This window comes from Histoplasma capsulatum (genome assembly GCF_000150115.1).
Source record: "Histoplasma capsulatum G186AR genomic scaffold supercont2.6, whole genome shotgun sequence".
In the NCBI taxonomy this organism is placed as follows: domain Eukaryota; kingdom Fungi; phylum Ascomycota; class Eurotiomycetes; order Onygenales; family Ajellomycetaceae; genus Histoplasma; species Histoplasma capsulatum.
In genome coordinates this window covers 623,399-650,348 of record NW_025544806.1, presented here as the reverse complement: position 1 = coordinate 650,348, position 26,950 = coordinate 623,399, and the positions used below count along the sequence as shown (strand labels likewise).

Here is a 26,950-nt window from a genome sequence, read left to right as displayed (position 1 = left end):
AAGATGAAGATGGGGATGAGGATGAATGTGAAGATGAAGACACGTAAACAGACAGAGTCCAGACAGAGTGCACGCAAGAGGAGAGGACTACAACTTGCAGACCGAGGAAGTCGGGCTAGAGTAGACTCTATAGAGAGAGAGAGAGAGATGTTCGCACGTATTCCGTAGTCGTAGGCAGGATGGCGGATGGTGCTGGTGGCTACGTGCGGCGTTTGCTGGACGATACGGGCTGGTTCCCTTCCGACTTTCCTTGGAGGATGAGAGAAATCGAGGATCAAGCTTCCTTATCTTCGGGGTCCCATCGAAGACTGAGCGCGGTCAACTCCCAGCTACGGCTCGGGATGGAGGCAGACAGAGTGGGGCGAGCGGCAAAGGACGCACGACCAACGCAACGATACCAACAGATCCCCCAGATCCCGGGACGGTATCAGATCAGGCTACGGAGGACACGGTGACAGGGCGGAGCTGTGTTCCAGCGCGGGAGAAGTGAGGAAGAGAGGGCGGGAGAGAGGGCGGGAGAGAGACAAGAAGAAAGAGGCAGGATAGATAGAAAACAGACAGTCACGGCGCGTGCAGAGTAAACCCGCACCAACGCGGAGAAGAGGCGTGCCAGAGTGGTTGATTTACTTTCAACTTATCTCTCCATCTTACTGAGCTTACTTAGGTGTGCGGAATAACTCTGTACGGCGCTCTCTTGTGGTTGCGGTGCGTACAGGTTGTTTTGTTCGTCTGTCGAGCTACAAGGAGGAACAGCGTTTTCCTCTGGAACAGAATGTTGATCAACCCATGATTTTTGCAAGCATGCGCTGACGACGAATCCTCAACTCAAAAGCCTCAGCTCCAGTCACATTCGTTTGACTCGTGGCTTGTCCAAGGTTTGTTTCCTCCTCCAGCCCTCGGGGCATTATTTTCTCTCTGGGAGGTTACGGTTACGGGTTGTCGATGATCCCTGCCCGAACATCGTCCCGTCGGACTGACTCTTCCTGTGTCTCCGTTTTTTTTTTTTTTTGTTTTTTTTGCAAAAATCCGGAGTAGTCTCCGTCAACATTGCAACATCAAAAAGGGGAGGAAGGGGATGGCAAAAACTCATCGGCGGTTATTTGCAAATACGCCTCCACAGATTACCGCGGAAACCGTCCGTGGCGTAACAATGGAAGGATTTGCTGTTGATCGCGGGCCGGCGACGAAGGGATCGCACAGTTGGACGGAACCGCTGTCCCCGTCAGCCGAAGATCACGAAGAGTAGGGGAGTAAGAAGGAGGAATAAAAGTGTCTGCCAGTCCATCTTTCCCAGGTTGGTCTCTTCTCTCTGGTACAAGCTGGGGAAGAAATGAAGAATGCACTGCACTGTATGCAGTATATTTCTTTGAAGATATCCCCGCCGGCACTGCGTGGTAACTATATCTACGGCATACTCCTCCTGTACACTGTTCTCTATACAATCTCTCAGCCAGGCAGGCCTTAGCGCGGTGTATCCGACCGCCACTTATCCATCCTTGCTCGTCCCGTACGGCAGATGTATCGGATATCTGTGAAACATGCAAACTATATCTTAAGATAGGTTCACCACCTTGAAAGTATTGATCCTTTTGGTGCAGTGGTAAAACCTCCCATCAAGATTGCATGTTTTACAATATCCCCTTCTTTATTTATTATTTTTGCCATCGGATGCTGACAAACCCGGATCGCTGCTTAAATACTAGCCTACATGACCCGTTAGGGGCCACCTACAGAATTTACAGAAATCCCCTACCCAGTTCCACAGTCCTGTAAGCGGTTGAAGTCTCCGGGAATTCACAGGTCGAATGGAATCGGTGGTCGTCCTGTCCCATCCCATGCACCTGTACATCTGTACAGTTCTGCGTAGTACTGTCTTCCGAGGTATTCGGGTAATATCAATAGCATTTAGCCTGTGCCGACCCCTTCCGGCCGGTGCGACAAAGGGGGCTATCGTGAGAACTTGAAATGATCGTAACTAACAATTTGTAATTAGTAGCAATACGGATGAACTCGTAGTTACTGAGCAACAGAATGAAGGAACGACGAAGGAAAGAAAACAGGACACATCCTCTGGCGTCCTCCGTCCTTGCGTATTTGGCATCATAGCGGATCGGTTTCTATCTCCGTCCGTTGCACAACGGTGTTGCTTCGCTTTCTCCGGGGCCCCTGAAAGGCGAACGGCTGAGGGTTGCTGCGGCGGAGTCAGAAGGGGTGCGCCATTTGCACAGTGCCATCGGGTTGCGGGCCATTCATTTCTTGTCCTTTTTTTCCTTTGTTTTTTGCTTTTGCTTTTTTTAAAGTTTTCATCTTGGTCAACGGCTGGTGGTTTGGAGTTTAATCGGCGTCTTTCCAGCCAGAACCCTCCCATGGGGCGACCAAGGGCCGCTAATTTTTTATAGGTTCTAGTGCATACATCTTCATCGCAGACAAAATAATCATGCCATAAAGAGATATAGTTATGTTGCTGATAGCTAACTATCGTATCATCAATTCTAGTACTTAATATGATCAGAAGATCTATTATTTATAATATATGAACTATATGAAAGTAAAAGAATTATGTGATAAAATAGCACTATGATCACTAGATTATTCATAGCAAAAAGTCAACATCATCATTTGTTGAATGATTATTCTTATGGAGATATCTATCTGATCTAACTCACGGCAGTCATGACTATTCATTTCATCATCTATATACTCCGTACTGTGATTATCAGTCATAGTTGTAAACAGTTGTAGTAAGGAACAAAAGAATAACAGCTTGCGCATGAACTCAGTCAACGAAGGCCTAACCTTATTGGTCACTATTCTAACATGATAGTTATATCTCCTGATGACATGGTTATTTTGTATGTAACGAAGATATATATGCACTATACCTATAAAAACTTAGCAGCCCTTGTAATTAATTATCCATCCCTCCCCATGGAGGGTTTTTTGTCGGTGTATTAATTTAAATTTTCTTCTTTCCTTTTTCTTTCTTTCTGCTTCTAAGAGCCTGCCGAGGGAAATAGTGTCTAGCACAAATTGGCCGAAATATCCGAACAAACACGGATTCCGGCTGGTAATTTGATGACGGGTCTTGAGGGCGCCGGCACGGCACGGCACGGCACAGGCACAGGCAGAGCGAAAGAGAAATATGGACCGCTTGGTCTGTTTGTTCTCAATATTTACGCTGCGTAGTGATGCTGTTTCGGCTTTGCTTTTTTTTTGCTTTTTTTGCTTTTTCTGTTCTTCTTTTCTTTTTCCTTTCCTTTTCCTTTTTCCTTTTTTACTTTTTCGGTTTGCATTTCCACACCCCTGGATACTTGTACTCTCCGAAGGCACGGGAAGTTGTGTGATTGAATGTTCGGGCAGGGAAGCTTTCTTGTCTGATCTTGGCTCTAATCTTTTATTTTTAACTTTTAATTTTTAATTTTGATTTGGAATTTAGAATTTTGAAGCTTTTTTTTTTTTTTTTTTTGAAACTTTTTCCATTTCCTTTCTGATTCCTGTCTCGCAGTCCGATTTTTGACTCGCCACCACCACCCACTCTCCCTGCACAAGACACATACATCATTTGTATAGTGTGAGTGGAAGACCCAAGAGATATCTATGAGTTTTAACTGGTTCAGTTTTGGAAAAACCGTCCCTTTCGTGTGGACAACCCAAAAATCAGCAACGGTCCCTTTCCGGCTCTCGTTGGCAAATGTCCCCCGAGAGGCTGAGAAAGACGGTCAAAAAAAGGAGGGAAAAGCCAAAAAAGGAAACATTGACGCACAGCTGTTGATTTTTTCGGGCGAGCATTCGGGGCCTTTGTTGTTGTTGTTGTTGTTGTTGTTGTTGTTCATGGACCAAACAGGTATATGAATATCACCGTTTGCCGGTTTTGCATTTTGGACATCGGTTTTTTGGTTTTCCTACACGTTACGGACGTTGGTTTCAAAATATCTTGGGAAAAATTACTATATACAGTCCCAATGCTTGCGGCCTGGCACTGTAGCTTACGGGAAGGCTGCAGATGGCCTGACGATGTTTTTCTTCCCATGTACACCGTTCGATATGTAACAGACGCAGTGTCAAACGAGCCATTCCGTTCTCTCTCCCTCTCTTTTTGTTTTTTCTTTTTTTAATTGCTTTCTTCTTCTTTTTGCGGGAAGGATTGCGATTTCTAAAAAGTATTAACCTGGTGAAAAGGTTGACGACCGCTGGCCACTCGGTAGCCAACCGCTCCATCGCCCGCCAGCCGATCGCCGACACATTTTACTCTTGTACCACGGTAACTTGGTAAGGCATATATGCAGCAGACCGTCCATCAAATCCATCCCGTCTAAAATGCACCCATATCGTTTAGTAATAGCCTTGCTTAGCGCGGGTTAAGAATAGATCCATCACGACGATAACAATCGCCCGCCACGATTCCGAACTCCCGAAACGCATACCGGAGATCAAATTTCTCGGTTCGGTTCCGGCTGTGGATCCGCCAAGACGCGGTATTACTGGAGGCTTGGATTCTAACACGCTAGGAAAGGGGAAAAAGCCAAAAATCTCTGTGGCGCCCAGAATGAGCGCCCGTGGGACGTGCCTAGCAGCCTAGGCAGCTTGTTTTAAACGGGTTTCGGTTTGTAGATCTGCTGTGTGCAGTACGGAGATATTCCGGCACTCCATCCCGTCATGTAGTCCGCTGGGAGAATAGTCTTCTATCATTTATCATATCCGGGATTCCTTTGCAAGGATGGCATCTGCAATGCTGTCTGGGATCTCTCAATCTCCATTTTTTGCGAAAAAAGCAGCGGATTCAAGTTAAACTCAGCTGATGACGATCAAACTTTTCCATCGATTCTAAGAATAAAACATTTGAACTTTCAGTTAGCAGTTCATCACCGATCATTTCTCTAAACCTTTTTGGCAAATAGTCAGTGGATAAAGGGCGTCTTAAAACTGTTAGTGACAAGTGTCAAGTTTTGGTAGAGTGAGCAGGTTTTGGATAACTAACTAGTTAGGGAGCAAGGCTGAGAATCATTGTAACTTAAGGCTGATTAACTTAAACTATGGCAACCATAGAATACGGACCCAAATTTGGAACTCTCTTCAACTTTGCCGACCCACGTTCAACCCTACGCCCGGTGCTTGCTTCATCATTGAATCCCCTTTGGGGGGAGGGGGGGGAAGGGAGGGGTTGCTTTCAGCTTCTCGGCCGGTGGGGATTCCGATTTGCTTGTTTTTCTAGCCAGGAGTCCAGGACGCTCTCTCCGCCGTGCCCAGGTAAGGTCTAACGGGCGGTGGGCCTCGTCAACCGCTTCCCCTTCCCATTCCCCCGGTCACGGACCGGATTCGGGCCTCAGGGCCAGGGCTCAGGGGCTGTGGTGGTTGGCTTCCCGATAAGGTTAGCTGCTCAGGACAATTGAATCTTCCGATATCAACGCACGGGATGGAATCACCATCTCGATCCCCATCTATTGGTCCTTTTTATTTTTATTTTTAGTTATTTTTTGATTTTTTTTTTTTTAATTCTTTTTTTAAAAAAACCATATTTCTATTTTTATTTTGCCTGATCAGAACGATGGCTTTCTCCGCGCGGACTTTTGTTCTGTCAGTTTTACGAGACGCTCTCCAAGGTCCTGCACGGCCCACGGAATACTCTCACATCCTATATCACTTCTCATATCCCGAACCCCCACCAGCTTGGAAACGAAAATACCCATAATGAAAGCCATCCCCAACAAGACAGCAAATCAATTCCGTTTTCATCTCAACGTGGCGACGTTACGCCCATTTTTCCCTGGAACTTCCTGTCGACAGAATTCCATGGGATCAACGGTGCAGGAGAGAATTATGATTGATATCATCTAACGAAAAATACATTAATAACATTTCCGATCCGTGGTTGGAATATCGTTCTCAACAGGGGTTTCACAAATCGCCACAGCCCCTCAAAATTCAATCCCTTCTTGTTTTGCCTCGGTCTGTGGGGGAGCGCGCGGGGGCCATCATTGTCCACAGCTAGCGACCTGGCAAGGTCGGCTCTCCGTTCTTGACGGCCGCTCGCATATCCAAAGCTCCTCCTCCGATGATGGGTAATACATTGGCTAGCCGTTGGCACGCCGTTCTCTCATCGTCATTGTTTAGAACAACACCCATCAAGGCCCATCAACTCCAGAGAACAGTATACAGACTAGTTTCCTCCCCACTCTTCCCTCCCCCACTTTCCCCCTCTCCCACACATATTCCCATTCCATGAGTGTTCCGAGGTGGCAATTTAGTGGCCCATCTTGTTGTCCAACATTAGTACCTATTCCCTATGGGGTTGAATTAGCTTCGGTACCAAATACCCAACTATGTTGAACAGGCGGTAGCGAATCGAGGAACCATAAAAGCAAAAGATGGCCCATTTAAGGGGTTGAAACGGCCTCCACAACAGGAAGGGCTCTACCCATCTCGTTCTCTTCTCTTGCGCTTAGCTGAAAATAGCAAGAACGGCTTGTTCCGTAGAATAATGGAGGAATCCAACAGGAATCTGGCCTGTATCTTGCGCGTTTCTCCATCCGGATTGGAATTCCGTGAGTGGTAGCCCCAAACTTAAAGCGTATCGATCTGGAAGTTCTCCTGTGTTCCCTCCCCCCGCTTCCGCGACCCTAAGGAATGCGTGACTGAGCCTGGAACACGTCAATTGGAACTGAACGACAAACAGACACGGAGATAACTACCCAGGAAGTGGAATAGCGGCTGTGTACAAACTTCGGTTGTTGCGATACCTACTAGTACATCGGTTTTACAAGGTGTCAATGAGAACTGCAGGTAATCGTCGCATGTGCTTCAAAAAGTGCTTAAAAATAGAAGAAGCCCGACAATTCTTTTTTGGGTATGGTGGGACACTCTCCATGATGTGCATGTAACGTACAGACATGTGCCTGGAAATGCGAATGCGTTGTACTGCTCTGCAGTGGCAGACGCCATACATATTTTGAAACAAATGGAGGTGAGACCGCCATCCTAGCGGCTATAGATCTGCCTTAGAGAAGGTATTGGACGCAACGATCAATCGTTGCCATCAAGAAGAGGTTTCTTACTTTTATGTTCATCTTATTAAATTTCCTCCATTTGCATATCTGATCTCAGAGAGTCATTGGATTGCTTTGCTAGAATTTATTTGCCGAAGGGTCATCCATCACACACAATAGGCAAATGAAACATGCGCCTCAGCCCATACTGTGATGCAGCTAATCCTCTACCATTACGATCGTGATACCCATCCCTTCAAACCATAACCTCTTGCCCACACAGCATCTTACCCAAATATAATTGCTAGGCCAGGCGTACCATTGATGCCGTGAATTCAGAGCAATTTTTGTTTCCATGTTCCTGGAAATGAGCAGAATTGAATAATAACGGCTTCCCATTCAAACCGATATTCAATATACAAGCTGCAATAGGGGCTACTATAATAAAAGCAACATCGAACAGGATCCACCTGTGTATATGGATGATATAACATTCAGAATTTACGTGCAGCACGCCAAACTTAGCCATCGCCAATGGCGTCCAAGCTGCTGTTGGTAACTGCATTCGAGCTGATATCAGGTTGAAGACGGGCCGGGAGAGCAACATCGCCACAAGGCAACCAACTAGGGGGATAAGAAGAATTTGCCGTGTGGGGAGCGTCGCTGCTCGTTGTTGTCATTTATAGCGTCACCTGATGTTATCTGGGGGGAGCCATGTCTGGCGTGTTATCAAACTTCCTCCTCTATTATCTTGATGTTGCTCAATTCCCACCTTTCAACTGAGCCCTGGCTACTTGTATGGCTGGGATGAATTCAATATACGGTTGCAGAAGTTCCTTCCACTCCAGCCACACCTATACTCTTTCTTCGAGATTGCCATGTTAGTGAAATTATTCTGTCCACTCATTCCTGACAGGTTAATAACCATTAATTTTTGAGGCTGATGGTTATTAGAGATATAGCCATTCGATGGCGTTCAAGTTGCAATCCATTGGGCGAGTGTTAGTCCGTTTGTGATACCAAGAAAAGAGGAGAGAGATCAAGGTGGGCCGAAAGAACCGGCATGCCTAAGCTACAATTCTGATGAGAAACTATCTACCAAGAAACCGCACTGCTGGCCGTTATCAAGACGAGCGGATAGCCACGCCACTACTGACATCACGCGCGCGCAGAATTGCTATCAGGGCCATAAATAACCTTGACGAACCCTGGTCCATGCATGAAAGGCGGACGAGTCTCGCTAGATAGCAATCCAATCGTGTTGTCAGAGGAGAGTGGGTTCAAAGTAAAGCGAGAATTCGTGTAGTACGTCCAGTACGGGAAATCAAATAGTCCAATCCACCCAGCTTCCCTGCCTTACGGCGAAATGATTGCTGCCGGGTGAGGAGAAGAGGACTAAGCGGTAGGGTCTAACTAGGGTCCCAGCGAAGATGCTTATTGATGACAAATTAGGGTATGTTTCCGAAATATGGAAAGGATGAGAACCATCCATGGCCTTTTTGTCGATCTCTGGGGTAATGTAATTTGCTGTTTTAGCCCATAAAGAATAAAAGGTGGGGAGGGAAGACACCTTCTTTCGATTTCTAAACAAGGCGTTCGGGCAGGCTATGCTCGCTGCTGGCATTTATATCCTCCCCTCCTTATATTGGAGAGGGAACTCGGATGTTCGGCCTGCTGAGTTAACTAAGGTTTGCTGAGACGCAGACAGGGAGGAGGGCTTTAAACCACACAGGATCTCCGAAATATTCAATGAGCTGTCATTACCACACACTTCTCAACTCGTTTGTCAAACATTTCCAGAGACTACCCTGTTAGCCACCCCGCGAGTATTTATACGAGCGCCTGTCAAGGGTATGAGCTCAGCTATACATATCATTGAATCCATGACGCACGCTGCCCGGGCCGAGGTGCATTTGGCTGACAGGTAAGGGGTTTCCAACGCTGAGAGACTGCTGGGCCATCATGGGAAGGGAAGGAATCACTGCGGGATATCAGGTAGTTGGTTCGAAGACAAGCTGCCGACGTTTAGTCCTTTTTCTCTTTCGATCCATTATACGCATCTGGAAAGAAAAGGTAAATGTAGGTTGAACTGAGAGGGGCTCTTGGGGGAAGAGAAAATGCAACATCAAATACCACATGTTGCTTCAAAACGAGGTAGTCAACTATTGAATGAGCGATGATACATATTTTAGTGCTTTTTGACTTCAAATTGGTCTTAGTCCAGCTTAAAAAGGGAGATGGGCAGCGTGAAAGTCAAAAATTTGGACTCTCTGACTCCTTAATGCCAAAAGAATGGCTCACGCAGCATGTCCAGCATGTCCCGAATGTCCAGGTTGGCCGATGTTTGCTCCAATAAACAAGATCCCCAGATCCCCTTTCAAGCGACTGATATGAAGACAGGGAAACTAGAAACTCGCAATCTGCATTTCCTTCGGGTGGCAGCAGCCAGGGGTGTACCTCTTCACCTCCAGCGTGTCATTTAAACATACCTACCTACCAAGCTTTCCAAGTGGAATTGGCGATTGTAGTCGTTGAAACCCCGCACCCTAATCCACTTCGCTAGGCTTCCTTTTTTTCATTATTTGTAAGTTTGTCATTTACCGAACGAAAAGTGAGCACCTGAGAATGCTAAGGCCGTCTGTGGTCTGTAAAACTCCAAGGAGAATTCCGAGTTTGTCCCGGAAGGCCAGGGGCAGGGGGGCGAGGAGGTTGCTGGGAATGGGGGAGGATCATGCAAAGAATCATAGTCACCGAGTGGTGTCTGCGTTAGAGCAATCGTTTGCAGACCTGGCCATTTTGTTAGCGAAGTGGCTGAGAGTAGTTTGTTGGTGGTGTAACTGCGCCATCGTAACTGTGCTCTCACTTCCGCGGCATTCAAGCGAGCCATGGTGCTCGCTTGCAACCAGCATCAAAACGCATGTTTGCACTCAGCGGGGTCGGGTGCTGGTGTCAGGAGCTCGAAGGAAGGGGGCGCCAAAAATGTTTTATTTTCAATCCTCAAAGAAGCCGTCAGGATATACAAATAAATGCGCAAATTGTTTTCTCTCGTAAATAAATGAAAGGGGTTTGTTTTCAAAAACAAGCAAAACAGAACAAAACCCTGTATAGGAGGATATTTAGGCAAGCAAGGCCCTAACTTATATAAATACTAGTATCCTCACCAAATGTATGAAAACAACGAAAACAAATATCCCCATCACCTCTTAGATAAATAATATCATGAATATGGTACCGTACACAGCTAGAGAGGTGCTGAATGTCTGTTTTTGGGTTGGTTCTCCACGTGCAAGGAGAGTGAGGCTGATGTTTCTGAAAAGGAGTTGAAGGCAAACCTTCCCAGGGGAAATCTTCAGTAGGTACACAAAATCCCCATACATGTGTCTCTAAGGGAAGAGGCAGGCCATATATTCAGGATTCACCTATTCCTCTTTCCCAATTCCCTATTTGCTCTCTTCGGTTTTCTATATCCGCATAGACAAGCTTAAAGGCTAATAATCTAAGCATGAATCATATATATGCATCTTGCCAAGCATGGTATCGATTGTGTCATCTGCTATGTGGGTATATGTTGGAGTGTTTGAATTTGGCCTTAAATGATAGAGGTAGATGGAATGAGGGCTAGTCATATTCTACTGAAGCAACCTGATACTTTGTCATCATGATTGTACTTGAAGAAATGCCACCTGAGACCTGTAGAGCAAAGGTGAAACTCAATTGTGTTAGTCGCAATTCTCGCCCGCTCAGCAAGCAGGTTACACATACTGCACTGTACAATTACATTGACCGTACATGTTGAAGTCTTTCGTACGCAGCTAAGGCATGGGAATGATTTTAAGTAGTTAACGTTAACTTAACCTTCCAAATCTCAAGGAAAGTTCTAACTAGACATAGGAAAAGATTGTTATTTATTGTAGGTTCAAATATCCCAAGGGAACGTATATATCCAGTACCCAGGAGCGCGAAGGGAAGAACGACAAAGGATGAGAAGCGTCCGTAACCGGTTAAAATTAAAAATAAACTAAAAGCAAGCAGGTATGGAGTGCTCAAAGGAAATGAGGCAGAATATGGCATTAAAAAAAGCTTAAAATGAGAGGAATTGAGGGCGACAAGCACTCAATCACGTCTATGCAGCGGTTGGTTCTGATCTGGCGGGATAAAACCTGTACAGTTCACGTTAGATTAGTCTTTATTTCATATTTGTGAGCTTCTTAATGTTTTGACATCTCGAGGCCCAAGGAAAAATTGAAGAAAGAATCGAAAAGATTGAGTAACTCTCATCTGGGAGAGCGAAGGACACGGTGAGGATGGGGGAGGATGGGGGAGGATGGGTGGGTAATAGACTTACCAAGCTGCGACGGCGATAATGATGTAGAGAACCATCAACAACACACCTTCTAGCCAATTTGACTTGCCGTCTTGGATTAAATAGTTTACCTTTGATGTTGCGAAAGGAATATTGTCAAACACGACCACGATGATGAAATGATGACGGAATGGGAAGAAGGCCGACTTACCAGTAGCACGGAAACGAAGAGGACCGCAATTTGGAATCCATCAAAGTATAATGTCTATTCATAGGGTTAGATAGAGATAAAAAGCTGGGGAAAGCGGCGTCGTCGATACATACCATTTCATTGATGCCTGATGTGCGCCAATGAGGAAAAATAGTAAGTAAACAATGAATATATATTTGGAGAGGTTCGAAGATCTGGTCAAGAAATGTGATGGGGTTGGCAAGAAAACCTACCAGCAATCCAGCCGATAACTACGATGAGAGGAATCACCAAAAGAGCAATTTGCATACTCGAACCAACTGCAACTCCAATGGAGAGATCCATTTTATCCTTGGCCGCAACGGTGACGGCGGTTGCATGTTCGGCTGCATTGCCAACAATTGGAAGGAGAATCAACCCCACGAAGGTTTCTGAGATGTGGCCACGAGTGGTAATCGCATCAATTGAGCCGACCTTCACAGGGGTTGATTAGTTATCTTGTCCGTTGTGCTCGGCTGGGCAGGAATGGCTTAAAAAGTAAACAAAGTGAAAGGGGCGTACCATGGCCTCGGCGCAGAGGGCTACCAATGCGGTGGAGACAGCAAGTGTAAATAAAGCAACCCAGACAGTGAGTTGAGGTTCTTCTTTTTCATCTGGGATGGCCATGGGAACACGTTGAGAATTCTCTCCACCCATAGTGGCAGAAATGCCGGCCCCAATCTGCGCAATGCCTTTGGTTGCATCGCCAGCCCCGACTCGCCCACGCCTTTTTTCAACTTTTTCACTTGGCTTATTGTACATTTCCGTGTGAGACTTGAGTTGGAAAAAGAGATACGATCCATACACGGTAAGCAGAATTACGCTTGTTCCTAGAGGGATGTTAGAGCAAAGGATATGAGAATTGCTTCGGGAATTACAGGAAAGAAGAGATACCTCGCGAAAGCGGCGCAATTCCGACTTCACCAGCTATTTTTGAAAGTTAGTTAGCAAGTAAATTACCAAGACGCCCGGTAAGAAACCCACCATCGGACCATGCGTGAAACGCAGTAGGAATTATCAGGCTTCCAACCGCCAAGGTGAGCAGGCTGGACGCTGTCTGAGCCACGGTGACGTTAAAGTTTTGTTCGATTCGATTGATACCTCCAAGGAAGAAGGACATTCCCAAAACCAGTAGCAGATTTGATAACATGCTGCCAATAAGTGAGGTTTGCACAATCACGATTTCATGTTTGAACAAGGCCAGGAGAGACACGATGAGCTCCACAGCATTCCTATAATTTGTTGGTGAACGTATTGGACACGCAGGAACCTGATACTACTTACCCGAATGTTGCGTTTAGCAAACCGCCCAAGGTTTCCCCCGTTCTGGATATGAAATTTAGAGCTATTCTGGAGATCTTCAAGAGTATTGTATTTACCTGAGCGCAATTTCCTCGGTAGAATAGCTTAGCATCGCGGCAAGAGGGCTACAAGCATCTGTTAACGAACGTACTCGGCCCGTTTCATAAAGTAGAGGACATACATGATGGCAATGAAATTGATAACAAAAACTGCAATAGGGTCGATATGTGCATGGTGGACCGCGACTGGATGAGGCGTTAGCAAAAAAAAAATATCATGCAAAATAGATTCCTGGTAAATTCTCTAAGAAAAACATACTCCCAACGGGGACCATGAGAAGTAAGACGTTAATCCAAGAATTTAGCACGGTAGCCTTCAACTGCCCTACAGCTGTAAATTTTTGTTTATCTTTTCCCGAATCTTCAGGCTCCAGTGGTGCCAATTCAGTATTACCACCGTTTCTGAAGAATCTCCGTTTTGTAGAAGCACTCTTTTCAGGAACCTCGTGTGGTTGTTCTCCGTTTGTTGTTGTCAGAGGTGCAGCACTAGTCGTAGATCCTGCTGGTGTCATTTCAATAACGTTTCCAACCGATTGGCTTGAGGCTGGGGGGTTGGTATCTGTATGGTAGGGTGTAGAGAAGATGTTATCTCCCTCTTCTCGTCTTTCCCATTCAGGTCTCGGTATAGTATCGCCTTCTGTTTGTTCGCGTGGAAACCCATCCTCTGCGCAAGATTCAGGGGCGCGCATAGAGCGGTACCGGAACTTTTTGAAAGGGTTCCGGTTGGATGTTGATTCCCCTTCATCATACCAGGCGAGATTTCTGGCTTGCCGTCGATGTATATCTATATCCACCATTAGAATAAGCCTTCGTCTTCATATGAAGTAAAAAATAACTGCTCGTGGGTGATTTAGAAAGGGACTACACACGCATTGCTAGAGCTCAGTGGGCTATGCCAAGTGCCTTGGCCCCTGTCTATGTATGAAGAAGTGTCAGGGTTTTCGCGTCGAAGCCGCGAAAAGGCGCGGATACGCAAAGGTATCTGCAATAATTTTGATTAAAAAATAATCAAGAAAGCCGAATATGGCGCCTGCAATTTATTGGGAAAATTTTGTATTTGTGGGGAGAACGAAAGTCAGGAAATTGGTGCTCCAGAGCATTTATTGAGAGGGAAATGAGTTGTTTGTTGCTCGGTGGAACTCCCCTGAGAAGTGCAGCCCTAAATTGCAAGCCACAGCAACATACGTCAATGTGCTTTTGCTCCTGGCAAGGTGAATGGGCAATGATATCAAAGAAGCCTTGTTAGATCCATCGGATTCAGAACCAGCAGCACTGCCACATTTACGTTGGGTTCAATCATGAAAGAAAGAGTACTGTGATGCGCAGAATGAGCAGAAAGGGACGCCAGACACAATAAAAGTTAGACTGGACAAGCATTGGATGCTGTAACAGCCACAGAGGGGCGCCTCCATGGATCGGGTCAATCAGCTTCCGCTTTTCATGGTTGAAAACGATCGTCAGACACTATGTAAAATTCCATTTTAAGGCTACTGCCGATATTGCAGATACCTGGCAGTGTTATCATGAGCAGCGCCTTTTCCCATCGCTGTTATTGGGAAGTCTGCACAAATCCGTGCGTTGTACAGCCAACATACGGGACCCATTTGTTGGTTTGCTTCCTGTTAGGTCCCGAACAGAAAACCAGAATGATGCCATCACATCTTCCGGCTTGGGCATCATCCCCAAGTTCCCGGAAATCGACAACGCATCACCGCTTTTCCTTGCTGATATATGTGATGTGACTAGCGGATCCAATCTCCAATTCCATTTGAGGCAGCAGATGTAAGCTTTGTAAGCTTTGGCTGCCCAGAAGTGGCTGGGGTTTGGGGTAACGCCCGAAAGCCAGTTGTTCATTCTCCTCGGTGTTTCAATCAAGCAAGGATAACCGCTCGTCAAAGCTTGGGTGCAGTGGCTTGACGAGGGAGGCGGGATGTCAGCCTTCGCGATTTGCTAGTTAGTTCATTATCGTCTGCTTCAACATGCACTAGTAGTTTTGAGACATGAACTCATTTATATTCGCCTTGAGGGGAATACGGCTCATGTATTTTGATGGCAGCGCCCCAAGTTTGTGTGGCTGACGGCGACGGAATTTACTAAGTTCAAGTTGTTTCGTGGAACATGCGCAGAACTGCGTAGATTTGTATCAAGCCCCAGAGGCCTTCTTGTCCTCATTGACCCTCAAACATGGATTCTGTTGGAAGAGTTGGCAGAATTCGAAATCACGTGTTATTAGCTAATCACATTATATAATCAAACCGACAAGGCAATCCAATCACAGCATATCGTTGGACAGCACTTCAGCAGAAACAATGTATATCAAATAGGCCATCGTTTCGTCATGTTCCCTGATACATGGACTATTTGGTAGTAAATCATGCTCCCACATGGGCCTGTCAAGGGTTCGCATCTGAGGCAAGTTAGCACCCCAAGTATGGGAACAGCCGCGGAGGCGACCAATTTGCATGAAGACCATGCAGATGGAATCTCGAAGACAAGTGCCCCTGAATCACCCGCAGGACCCAACAGTCGCCCTTGCTCTCTCTGGGTCCATGATGATAACTTCTCCAGAGAAGATGTGCTATTTAATATTAGCGCCTTTGGTGATATAGGGCTAAAGGTGGGAGACCTAGTTGAGCTTTCCACTCCCCGTGTCTCCCAAGGAGAGCTCCATGGGTCTTCCAACAGACTTGATTCGAGTGGGAGAACGCTACGAGATGCTGGTGATTCCGACCAAAGCTCCAATTCTGCTGCAAAACGCGTTGGTGGCCACAAGTCTCAATCCTCCTCGACCTATGGGCGGTATCTATTTCTGGTCAAGCCTTTAGCTGCAGATATTAAAGCCAGACACCCAAACCTGCAAATTTCGATCACAAGTAATATAGCCAATATATTCGGGTTCAAAAACCACTCCCAAGCTCTGATATCTCTCAAGAATCGGCAAAAATCCACTGCTTCTCACGTGGAACTCACTTTTCGAGACCAGTTTCTGGTCCGATCCGATATGTGGAGGTTAGCCATATCAGAACTCGCAGATAAGCCTGTCTATAAGGGACAGAAGATCACATTCATGGGGACCATCAAAGCAACCGTCAAATCCATATACATCGACGGCAAAAAGGCACTTTCAGGCTACTTTTCCCCGCGGACGATACCAATCTTTCGGAGTGAATCTGCTCGGTATGTCCTTTTCATTCAAATGTCGAAAGAGATGTGGGATTTCGATTCCGAAGGCACTGGCGACATTCTCTTTAGCCGGGTCATCAATAGTCTTCTCCCCGAACTCTTTAAGCGTTGGGCTGCCATCGATGCCCACCATCTGGTATCCATTGTGTTATTTACTAGAGTCCAGTATGATCTCTTAGCGGCGGATAATCCCGGCTCTTCTTTCTTAAACAACAACAACCTACATCGGACAACCCGTGATTCCCGACCTGAGAGCCAAGATTTCTACCGCGTTGTGGTCAATGATATGCCAAGTGGCAAGTGGACGACAATTTTAGATGAATTAAAAAAGGAATTCAGGATCTTCCTGCGGGACGTGTCTATCCCTCCGTCACACTTCCCGGACTCACAGACATCGGCGGAAGACTCGCTCCCGGAAGATCCGAAGCACCCTCCAACTATATCTGGAAGGCCGACTTCTGCTCTGCGTGGTAATATATTGGAAGCGATAAATATTGCGTCATCTTACCTGGCATTTGAGCATATTGGCCGTGACCTTATACGGACAGGCACGTCAATTGTTGTGATATCTCCTGGAACGGGCGTATTTGAAGTCTCCTATGAAGCACTAGCGTTGACTTCAGAAGTCCTCACTAGTCGTACCATTGGGATTGACCTAATATGTTTGAGTCCCATGCCACTGCACTCAGTTCCTCTATTTAAGTATCGTCTCCCGAGTGAACCTACGTCGAGACCGGGTAGTTCTATCTCCAGGGATTCCATTCTCCGTCCGTCTCCTTCCGATTCTCATTTATCTGGTGGCAGTTTTTCTAGTAAAGTTTCCCGTCCTCGATCATCTAACGCAACGCTCGGACCTTCGTCGCAAGCTGCCACTGTTGCTGACAATTGGCGCTACGGGATTCCGCAATGGATTGACATTTCCTATTGGAACCCAAAAATTTATCGCGACAGCCGAACAGCTGTGAATAAAATCACAAAATCCACTCTCCCAGCCACCACGAAAAAACAAGTAAATACATTTATACCAAGGGTTAGGATGTATGAGATTCAAATGATGGGTGTCATGGAAAGCGAGCAATCAAATATCTGTGTGCCTTATCTGTCTTCAGCTGACATCCGCCTTCAAAAGCTTTCTGATTTATATCCATCTCCGCATGGGTCTCCGTATAAACCTCCGTTGACAGAGACTGGAGCTGGGTCCTTAATGTCAACTTTCAAGGATTCGAGAAGGAATATTCTGTCGATTCCCGCCACACAGCGGAAAATGCTAGAGTGGATGGATTCATATGATCATGTTATCTTCCACACAGCACCGAAAGAGCGAATGACACGAAGACCTTCAAAGGCTAAGCGCGTCGATTTTGAGACACCGGGAACTCGGTTTTATGAGCAACAATCAATTCGCTTCTCGACCAGTTCAGTGACGCATTCCGGCAATTATTCAACGAGCCCAAATAATAACCACCAGCGATCAGACGATGGAAGGTCGCATTATCAGAAGGCATACCCACCTGAACGGGTGCCCTTCAAAAAATCAAGCATGAAGAAAGCATCAAAGTCGACCAAGCCACGAATTTCCAGGTCGATTAGCTTTGCCTTACGTGGGCTAGGCCCAACACCACCTAGAGCGACTGCAAGTACGGAAATAAATAACGAACACGCGAAGGGTCTGTCGACCACAAATAAGAAACCGGCTAAAGTTGGGGAGCTGCCTCCAAATTTTAGCATGAATTCTCCTATATCGGATGCCGTTTCCAACCCTACCTTCAAATCCCCAGATCCTCCTCAGCTAAGCTTCACCCCTTTTAGTGATAACGCAAATGCTACTCCATCGAAACCCATTTCAATCCGAATCGCGAACAAGAAAGTAAAGGATGAGCATAATATGGACCCAAAAGATATTGATAGCTCATTTTCGACTACATCAACCGAAGTACATTTCGATCGAAGAGCAGGTGAAGAAATCCACGGACCTTTCCCAATGACCCGAACGGGTCGCAGATTTGATTTAGCTTTTACTGCGAGTCAGGATGAACCGACTATGGATTTTTCTCCAACGAAGGTGCTGTCTCCATGGATTTTACCTGTCAACCCGTGCAAACCGTCTAAGCGTAGATCCACACGATCCAGTTGGTTCGGTCGCTGGCAACATGTATATCCCCGAATGCCAAGCACTGCATCTGTAAAGTGGAAAAGCTTGAAGTCGCCAGCAAGTCTCCCACTAACAACAGAGGAATTCCCAACAAGTGAAGAGCTCGCATCTCAGTATTATCAAACCCCGTACAGAGTCTACCAAAATGACGAGTCTGATGTGGCAGAAACTCCTAGGACTCGAGAAGCACTTCTACGTGAAATGGTGGCATTACGCCTTGCCCATGGTTTCCAAATAGTTGTTGGGAGGTTAGCTGACGCAGCATCGAGCCAGCATTCGCTAGGGTCGCTAAATATATTCAACACCCGCTCATTATCCAAGGATGGGATGACCATCTTTATGTCTATGGGCAACATCATTCACAAATTGGTCTGTGTTGCTGGAGGGGAGATAGAGGTTACAAAATTCACGCGTAAAACGGTGACAGACCTCTTTTCCGACGCCAAGGCTTTCGCGCTCAACTACACTCCTGTGGTTAAAACAATATTGAGCGCAAATTATTGCAAACATACTATAAATTTGCAAATGCCTCGGGAAGACTATAACTGGAACTATGCGGACGCATTTTTGGCAGGCTATCGGGACCACTTAGTCAATTTCTCGGAACAACTTCGTTTCTGGCGCACTCGTTTCGTCCTGATACCGGTTCAGATACTGGCAAATGCAAGGCGCCCGATGCAGTCATATAAAGAGGATAACGAGGAGGAAATACATCTTCTTGGTATCACTCAACTCACTCAAATATGGCAACGGTATCGATACGATCCGCCAGAGGAAAAGCGGCTCCAGGCACCGACTCATAAAAAAGATCAAAATCCATTGGATATTATATATCAAACCAGTAATCCATCTGAGGTCATCGCTGCGGAACTTGATAGACTTTTACTCGATGATCCAGGTCTTGATAACCCTTCTCTACAACTGCTTCCAGAGTCTGAATTACTTCAAAGATCCAACATTAGTCTTATTGCTTTGGCGCAGGCTATACAGGGTGAAAAGGGTGTCAGAATGATGGATAGAAGATGGCATTGGCGTCTTCATTATAACTGCTTTGTCGGAGTTGAGCTCACTACTTGGATGCTCCAAAATTTCCGCGATATCGATACCCGCGAAGAGGCTGTTGAGTTTGGCAACGAGCTGATGAAGCATGGGCTTATTTGCCATGTCCAGCGAAGGCATAATTTCAGGGACGGCAATTATTTTTATCAGATCACTGATGAATATCGCGTGGCTCGGCCGGAATCTCGAAGCGGCTGGTTCCAAACTCGAAAATCGATTCCTAATACTCCCATTAATGAAGGTGTGAAAGACGTCTCTCAGACTGCGCAGGCAAAAACAATAAATGGAACTGCAGATCCTGACAGCAGGGCGAACACACCTACCCTGGGGAAATCTCCCAGAACAAAAGCCTCTGTATGCCTGTCGAAGTCTATGAAAATCGATGTCGATACTCGCAAGCGTTCAAATCGTCCCGAAATAATCGAGCTTCATTACGACCGGTTGCATAATCCGGACAATTGCTTCCACATCAAGCTCAGTTGGATGAACGCAACTCCGAAGCTTGTGGAAGATGCAATTGTATCGTGGGCCGCAACCGCAGAAAAATTCGGTCTCAAATTGGTCGAATTACCAATATCTGAAGCTTCATCCATCGTCGAAACCCAAGTTTTCAGGCGTCCATATCCTGTGAAGCTAGCGATTGAGCCCCCAGAAAGCCCAACCCCCACAATTTATAGCGCTACTTCTTTCGCATCTCAAGGCGTTTCCGACCGCCAGTTCTATCACAAGGCAATCCTGAAAAAATTCGACTTCGTCCTCGATTTTGAAGCTACTGATGCATTCCCTCCAGATGTTGACGTATCGTATTCCTGGGGTCGACTGGATTATCGATTTCCGCAGTATGTCCACCAGACTGGTGCCGTCCTTGCTCAGATCTCAGATGACGGCTGCTTCCTTTTGCTCGCGAACAGACTCTACAGCGCACGCGGGCCCTCCGTCAAAGAATCTAACCGACTTGACAGAAGTGAATTTTACCGTCCCCGCGCCGCAACATACGATGCCTTGGACCGCGCTGGCTCCCCTCACTTGTCGCCCATTGTCCGCGCATCACTTGATAACTCACCCGGGCACGTTCCCCAAACCGAGCTTCCTTCTTCCTACCGAATTACCAGGGAGATCGGAGAGGAGCTCAAAGCATTCTGTAGTGATGTGGATCAGCTAGAGAAATTCTTCGAGGAGGCAGCGGTTCATTTGAAACCCACTTCTTCCAAAGTCAGTCCGAGTGTGCCATCTACCATGGATGCGTCCATCCCGACTTTGGAGTTGCCAGCTAGCCTTGTTGGGCGGCATGTTTCTCCGCCCCCAATTATGGAAGCACCAGAGACGGACGCGGGGACTATGGATGTGAGGATGCACGTTTCTGTTAGCCCAAAAACTAAGGCAGTCAAGTCCCCCCATCTCTAAGATGAATAGGTCCTCCAGTTAACTTCGTTCTTTCTGCCTTTATCTAAACTTCCATAATTGCAATATATCCCAATTTGTGTGAATTTTATTCTTATTCACCCAGTGATTCTAGCTCTCTTGTCTATCCCGCTGACTTCCGCAGCTTTTTTTGGATGATAAATCGTCTACTGGCATTGCGGACCAAATTCGTTGCTACTATTCCCAAAATCAAGCTATGGTTATATCTGATTCTCGTTTTCCATCCACTGTGTTAGGGATTGGCTTTTATGTATGATTAGACTCATTTGAAAATTTGCTCGATGTCCCATTGACAGCTATCGAGATGTTTTGCCGTTCAATATGATAGCCATGAAACTACGAACGAGTATGAAGTCTGATGATATATACTTACATGATATGAATAGCGCGCATGTGAAAATATAATTGACAACAGTGTTCCACAGCACGTAAACCTACCCGACCTCGGACTAACTTACAATCTACATATCGTACTCAAGGAAACGGAATTCATGTAGCACCCAGTAACGGCTGGTTGCCATTAAATAATTCAGAGAAGAAATGATGTATGTATGTGGAAGGACAGCGGCTACTATGAACGACTTTCCCTTCACTTTGAAACAGAGAATGTCCCCTTCAAAGGCGCTTTCATGACCCGCCAAATAGATGGCGAAAATACGAAACGTATCAGTAAAATGATGATTAGGGCTCTTGAGCTTTCCTCGCGCAGGGACGCAAACTTATTAATAATGCGGCGCGAAATCCGTATATGACGTAATAGGAAGTAAAACCCCAATACCCGGGTTTAGGCAGTTCCGAGATATCATATGCCTGTCTGCCTCTAAAGGCTATCGTATTGGGTTTGGGCCACTTAACAAACCACGGGAAGCAGAGTTGCGCGCATATTAAAAAATAAAATAAGGAACCAATCATGCACGAGGCAGAACATGCAAATTTCAAATTTCAAAGTGAAGCCTTATGTAAATTCAGTGAATAGATGATAAATGCAGCGAAGAAGATTGGAACGAAATGTATGGCCCGAGAGAAAACAAGCATACAGAAAGTTGAATGTGGAACATGCCAATACAGAGATAGCGATGAGTTAAAAAATATTAAAATAGAGCGACTATAAGATCACGTAAGCTCCACAGAGATGGACTTCTGGAAAAGAATTAACAAGACTTTGCATCAAGCTGAAAATTAGTAGGGGCTGGGATGTGTGCCACCAATACAGAATAAACACAGAATGAAAGGGTAGGGTATCATATGCTCGGGGATAATGTTTTGAAGAAAATTAAACCAAAACTTGAGGTCTTAGGGCGCCCTCCGGCTCATGTGTTGTTGTTGTGGGAAACAACCACACCAAAAGTATTAAAAAGTAGAAATATTTACAAAATGCAGTAGGACCACAACCGATGGTGAACGGGTGAATGGTTGAAGCGAGAGAGAATATTTCCGATACCAGATAAATTTGAGACAGACAAGCCCGAACTGGAGAGAGTATTTGCTGTGATGTTACGAAACGGACAAAAGGAGAAGATGAGATTAAATGGCATGAGGCGGAAAATGTTAGCAAGCTTCTTCGATATCGGTGAGCCATTTTCTTATCCCTTCTCTCAAGGTGTTATCGGCAACTGCGCCTGAACCTTTTCCACGGCGTGCGGAAATTATTTTCGGTGAATCGCCAGTCGCAAGGACGTGTTCTTCCTGGCAACGTTCTGCTGTTACACTGCGGACAACTTCCTCAAGAGCACCTAGGACTATATGTCGACATTTATTCCGCGGGACCTCGATGGATGAGACAGGCTCTGTCTGTGGATTGGAAGATTGTTTATCTGGCTCTTGGTTGCTCATCGGCTTATCCTTACGATTCCTGTTTGGCGACGGTGCCCTAGAATGAACAATAGATGATTGCCCACTCCGGGCTAAAACTTTCTCAACGGCATCAACCAGGGTTGGGTCAAGGTCCATAACCGGTTCTTCAATAAACATCTCTTCCACATCAAATGGATCTAATTGCGGTGACCGTGGAGATGTAGGTGTCTTGGTAGACCCAGAGAAAAAATTTGGAAATTGTGAAATGGAAGATGGTGTTTCGGGAGCTTCGTAGATTGAAGGTTGGCGGGAATTATCTTGAGACTGGGAAGTTGTTCGAGATACGTTGCTGGTGATTCTGCGCCGCAAAGACACTTTCTTCACAGTAAAGGTTTTCGTATCGGCTATGAGTGTGGTGCACACATCAACCCATTTCTCATGGACGGTTCTGTCAAAGTCAGAAAGGAATGGTAAGAGAATATGAGGGGGAGTAGGTTCAGCAGACATCGCGCGTTTGATATCTGCTTCCAATGTGCTATACGGGTGGACAGCTTGAAGAAGGAAATCTTCATGGTAGTGCTTTAGCCAACCTGCGACATTGACATGTACTCCATCGTAGTCCCTATTACTCGAGAGATGGAATCCAGAACCTGAACTATGAACGGAACCAATGCCATCAAGACTTGTCATTGAGGTACGGGTCTTTTTGGGTGAAGCTAAGGTTGAGTCTCCTGATGAAGAGAGAGAGATAAAACCTGGTAAAGGTACCTCAACGTCGATCACTCCATCATGCAATCCAACAGAGAGCTTCATGGGAGAATTGGGTGTTTGTACATCTGGTTTTGTTCTCGCTTCTCTGGAGTCAGCAGATTCAGCTAAAGCCTGACCAGGTGGAGGAAATGTTGGAATCGATATATTGTCGATTGTTTTGGCAGTATCCTTGGCGGCCGCTTTCCCAGTCTCATCGTTTAGTGCTTCCATCGTGTCTTGGATTTTATCAGGGACGGCGGATTGGGCTTTGCCTTTTAGGCTGCCTACTGGCGGTGAATGACCGCCGCTTGAAGCAGCAGTGGGTTCGCGGGAACCCCAAAACCCCGAAAGTAAGCCACCCCACCTACTAGATGGTTGGTATTCACCCCTTTCTGAGCCGAGGGTGGAGCTTTCACTTCTACGGAGATTCTGGATCAGATTGGCTGAGGCTGCGCTTCCATTAATATCTGAAGCTAAACGCCTCCCCCCACCAGCACCACGTTTATCTCGTTGCGATGCAAAGTGTGGAACTGGGGTCGCTGTGCCAGGGGCAGCAGCAGCAATAGTAGCAGCGGCGCTCTTTCTGGAGCTAGCAATGTTGGACGGTATGGGTAGACTGGCTGTCCTTATTGATCGAACATCGGAGTCCCTCTGGAATTTGTAATGGTCAGAAACAACTTTGACGAAATCAGTGTCATCAGATGGTACAACTCCGGCTTCGGTCGAGGAAGCGCTTGGTGAGCGTCGATGCCCGTCAATCTCATCATCGTGAAGTTGGCGAGCTCGAGTTCGTCTATTTATTGTGCGCCGAAGAGATTCCTGCCTCAAGAGAGGTACACTGGGGGGGCTCTGGGAGACATGGCGTAGAGAAGTTGACGTGCTGGGTCTTAAAGGGGATGCATATGCGTCCGATCGTTGCTGCGCTGGTAAAAATGCAGACAGAACAAATATCAAGCGTCTGGCAGTCATTTTATCAGTTGAAACAATAACCGTTCGACTGGGTATAGATAATTCTGTATCTTGATGAGCCCTCTGCTGTAGGTGATATCGTCGCTTGTACCAGTCAGGGCCAAGGGAGCTTAACCATTCGGTATGATTTCCCAAAAATGCGGTTATTAGCACGAGGAAGAAGAAATTATGTTCCTTATCACTTAGCAATTTTGCGATCCACCTCGCTTCTTCTCTCCAAACACCCCATCGACCTTGGCCTGTTGCAACGTGAGGAATTCGAAGTGCCGTGCTGATCCTTTGAGTGGCCCGGACAGCCTCGGATCTAAGGCTTGATCCCCCTGTTAACGCCCTTGGAGAGAGTTGCACAATTTTTTGGTTTGTTCGCTGCATGTTGGGTGCCTTAGCAGGTTTCGGTTGTTGACTTGAAAAGTGGTCAACTCGTTTCAGAGCTGTAAGAATTTCTTTGCTTGCTAATTTCTCAAGGTGTGACAAGGTGCGTGTGATGACATCCCAATGATCAACCAAGATATCGATTCTCTCATCTAGATTTGAAGTCGCTGCTAGTCCAGCATTGTCATCAAAAAAGCCCCTGATGAATTTATGATCAGAATCAAGGGAGGCTGAAATCAAATTGGAAGGCTGTCCTGTAGTCCCAATCCGGGACGATTGGCAGCTATTACCACGACCGGCAAGTGGCAGTTTAATCGTGATTGCAACCGCATACATGGGTGTCTTCTTTTCCTTTATTTTCTTCCGTTTCATTGCGTCCATAAATGGAAATTCCGAGTCCTTAAATGGCTGAGAGTTTGGGGAAGATAATTGTTCCGAGGGCTCTATTGAGGAGTTGCGACTCTCAGGAAGGTTTACACTGAACATTCTCGTCACAAGAACGGTAACTTTCACGGGCGCAGTAAACCTCAGATCACCTAATTTTTCCTGGGACGAGCTGGATGAGTTCGAACTAGGTCCACTAGGATAGGCGCGGGGGAGTGTAAGGCGGCGATTGAGGCCGTGAGGGCCGAATCCTTCGACATCTCCAGCTGATTCTGTTTCCGTTGGAAGGATATGCATTTTGGTGGAAGATTCACGGTAGCTGAAAGCACTGCTGCCGAAAATACAGTTCAAAAGGCCAGATTCATTTGAATCAGCGCTCGTGCGACTTTGGTAATGTCTATTATCATCTGAGGTGGGCAGAAATGCGGAACTTCGATACCTCGCACGGAATAAAGCACCCGACATCGAGGAGTCAAATTCTCTGAGACTTGATGAACCGGAAAATTGATTTACATCTGATGCATGGGGCTTGTGAGCCGTAGGCCGTTTCGTAGGTTTTGAGAGGCTCGAACTCCGAGAATGGCTACGCTCTTGTTCTGACGGCCTTTGATTTAGGCCAAGTCCGACAATACCGCCTGGGGTGCTTGCATCTTGGGTGTCGAGAAGGATGCAGGGTTCATCACGATCACCCAGTGCATTCTGAGCAACGATGACTCTAAAATCCTTTGCTGCATCTAACTCGAGTCCACCCCTATCGTCGAAGCTGTTCGCAGCTGAAGCATTTGGAGACAAAGCACTAGTTTGGAGTGGATAGGCGTGAGTATTCGATCGTCGAAGATGAGTCGAATCTGGGAACAAGAGCCCAGACGTATGCTCTTCCTCAGTCACAGATTCAAGATGATTTGAATTCCGAGAGCCGTACGCAGCAGGATGGAGCGACGATGCCGCAGTGTTGAGAAGTCTTCCCAACATGTTGGGAGTCAGAAGAACGAGCGGCGTTTAAAGTCAAATGTCGAGAGGTAACGTGGAGCGATTTAGAAATGTCAGCCGGAAGGGAGCCTCCATATGATATCCATTTGTAAAAACCATCATCCGAATAAGACGAGCTGGCTGTGATATGGTGCGGGGAGACCAGGATGTTGGAACTAAAACTAAACCTGATGCTTGGAAATATGACGTTTTGATCAGGTTCCAGAGGCAGGAAGCGCAAGGCGCAGACTTGAATACTCGGTCAGAACCGAGTATGTCACCTTCAGACTGCCGCAACCGATGAGGCGGAGCGGGACAGAGCACTTGCGGCGCGATTGACGATGGGGACGAAGTGTGTGAATGGCGGGTGGAAGCGGATAGTGTGGACAAAAGTAAGCTCGACTCGGCCAAGAGGCGGTGAAGATGAGGAGCTGGCCGGAGCCTCATCAGCTAAGCGATCTAGACCCATCCACCCCAACACGTGACGGCTATATCAAACCTACTTTTGACGTCCGTCGACAACCAGACATGGACAAGAGCACAAGAGCACCGCGTTTCTGCGATGTGGAACCCGTGGCTTAAAGTGCTGTACGGTAAATCATAGATCATGGCGCCAGCCCCATGCAACAGTATGTGTTCAGCATTACCCCTCCATCATGCTTGATCTTGGGGTCACTCGGGCTGTTTCGAACATCATTCAGTACCAGTACGGAGGAATGGAGTTTACCACCGATCAGGAATTTTTCACTTCTATGTCCCCGCATGGGTTTTTTTGACATATCGCCTCTTTCCAGAGCACTCCTAAAGTTGGTTACTCGAATCCCCCGCCAGAGGTTTCAGATACTACTGACTACTGGTCCACTTTATCATCGCCTCGTTCCTTTTTTCCCTCTTCTTTCATTTCATTTTGGCTGCATACTACTTTTTCATCATTTGATATGTGAACCTTGAGCGTTTAATCCGAACTTTCTTCGTTCCCCTTTGATCGGTATTGCAGCTCGGCATCTCCCAATCCCTCCC

At 46.4% G+C, this 26,950-nt stretch overlaps 7 protein-coding genes across 7 annotated transcripts; 3 read left to right on the top strand and 4 right to left on the bottom strand.

Annotated features, from left to right (window-relative positions):
* Nucleotides 1–1,075: 1,075 nt before the first annotated feature.
* HCBG_04924 (uncharacterized protein) lies at nucleotides 1,076–2,446 on the top strand (the record flags this gene model as incomplete). The annotated part of the gene is made up of 4 exons (XM_045431973.1): nucleotides 1,076–1,242; nucleotides 1,704–1,769; nucleotides 1,994–2,211; nucleotides 2,400–2,446. 4 exons carry the CDS (start codon nucleotides 1,076–1,078, stop codon nucleotides 2,444–2,446), a joined length of 498 nt encoding a protein of 165 aa, XP_045287185.1.
* A 1,582-nt stretch (nucleotides 2,447–4,028) lies between these two features.
* On the top strand, nucleotides 4,029–4,579 carry HCBG_04923 (uncharacterized protein; the record flags this gene model as incomplete). The annotated part of the gene is made up of 3 exons (XM_045431972.1): nucleotides 4,029–4,037; nucleotides 4,180–4,269; nucleotides 4,343–4,579. The coding sequence occupies 3 exons, from the start codon at nucleotides 4,029–4,031 to the stop codon at nucleotides 4,577–4,579; spliced, it is 336 nt and encodes a 111-aa protein (XP_045287184.1).
* A 1,860-nt stretch (nucleotides 4,580–6,439) lies between these two features.
* HCBG_04922 (uncharacterized protein) lies at nucleotides 6,440–6,943 on the bottom strand (the record flags this gene model as incomplete). Its single annotated transcript, XM_045431971.1, has 2 exons — nucleotides 6,440–6,685; nucleotides 6,884–6,943. The coding sequence occupies 2 exons, from the start codon at nucleotides 6,941–6,943 to the stop codon at nucleotides 6,440–6,442; spliced, it is 306 nt and encodes a 101-aa protein (XP_045287183.1).
* Nucleotides 6,944–9,008: 2,065 nt separating this feature from the next.
* HCBG_04921 (uncharacterized protein) lies at nucleotides 9,009–9,870 on the bottom strand (the record flags this gene model as incomplete). The annotated part of the gene is made up of 4 exons (XM_045431970.1): nucleotides 9,009–9,145; nucleotides 9,251–9,403; nucleotides 9,477–9,551; nucleotides 9,585–9,870. The coding sequence occupies 4 exons, from the start codon at nucleotides 9,868–9,870 to the stop codon at nucleotides 9,009–9,011; spliced, it is 651 nt and encodes a 216-aa protein (XP_045287182.1).
* A 1,236-nt stretch (nucleotides 9,871–11,106) lies between these two features.
* On the bottom strand, nucleotides 11,107–13,673 carry HCBG_04920 (vacuolar H+/Ca2+ exchanger; the record flags this gene model as incomplete). The annotated part of the gene is made up of 12 exons (XM_045431969.1): nucleotides 11,107–11,143; nucleotides 11,329–11,417; nucleotides 11,498–11,551; nucleotides 11,611–11,624; nucleotides 11,731–11,950; nucleotides 12,038–12,345; nucleotides 12,410–12,442; nucleotides 12,476–12,747; nucleotides 12,800–12,841; nucleotides 12,895–12,942; nucleotides 12,999–13,062; nucleotides 13,136–13,673. 12 exons carry the CDS (start codon nucleotides 13,671–13,673, stop codon nucleotides 11,107–11,109), a joined length of 1,719 nt encoding a protein of 572 aa, XP_045287181.1.
* A 1,577-nt stretch (nucleotides 13,674–15,250) lies between these two features.
* Nucleotides 15,251–20,674, top strand: HCBG_04919 (vacuolar membrane-associated protein IML1; the record flags this gene model as incomplete). The annotated part of the gene is made up of 1 exon (XM_045431968.1): nucleotides 15,251–20,674. One exon carries the CDS (start codon nucleotides 15,251–15,253, stop codon nucleotides 20,672–20,674), a length of 5,424 nt encoding a protein of 1,807 aa, XP_045287180.1.
* A 1,566-nt stretch (nucleotides 20,675–22,240) lies between these two features.
* On the bottom strand, nucleotides 22,241–25,933 carry HCBG_04918 (uncharacterized protein; the record flags this gene model as incomplete). The annotated part of the gene is made up of 1 exon (XM_045431967.1): nucleotides 22,241–25,933. One exon carries the CDS (start codon nucleotides 25,931–25,933, stop codon nucleotides 22,241–22,243), a length of 3,693 nt encoding a protein of 1,230 aa, XP_045287179.1.
* Between the last annotated feature and the right edge of the window lie 1,017 nt (nucleotides 25,934–26,950).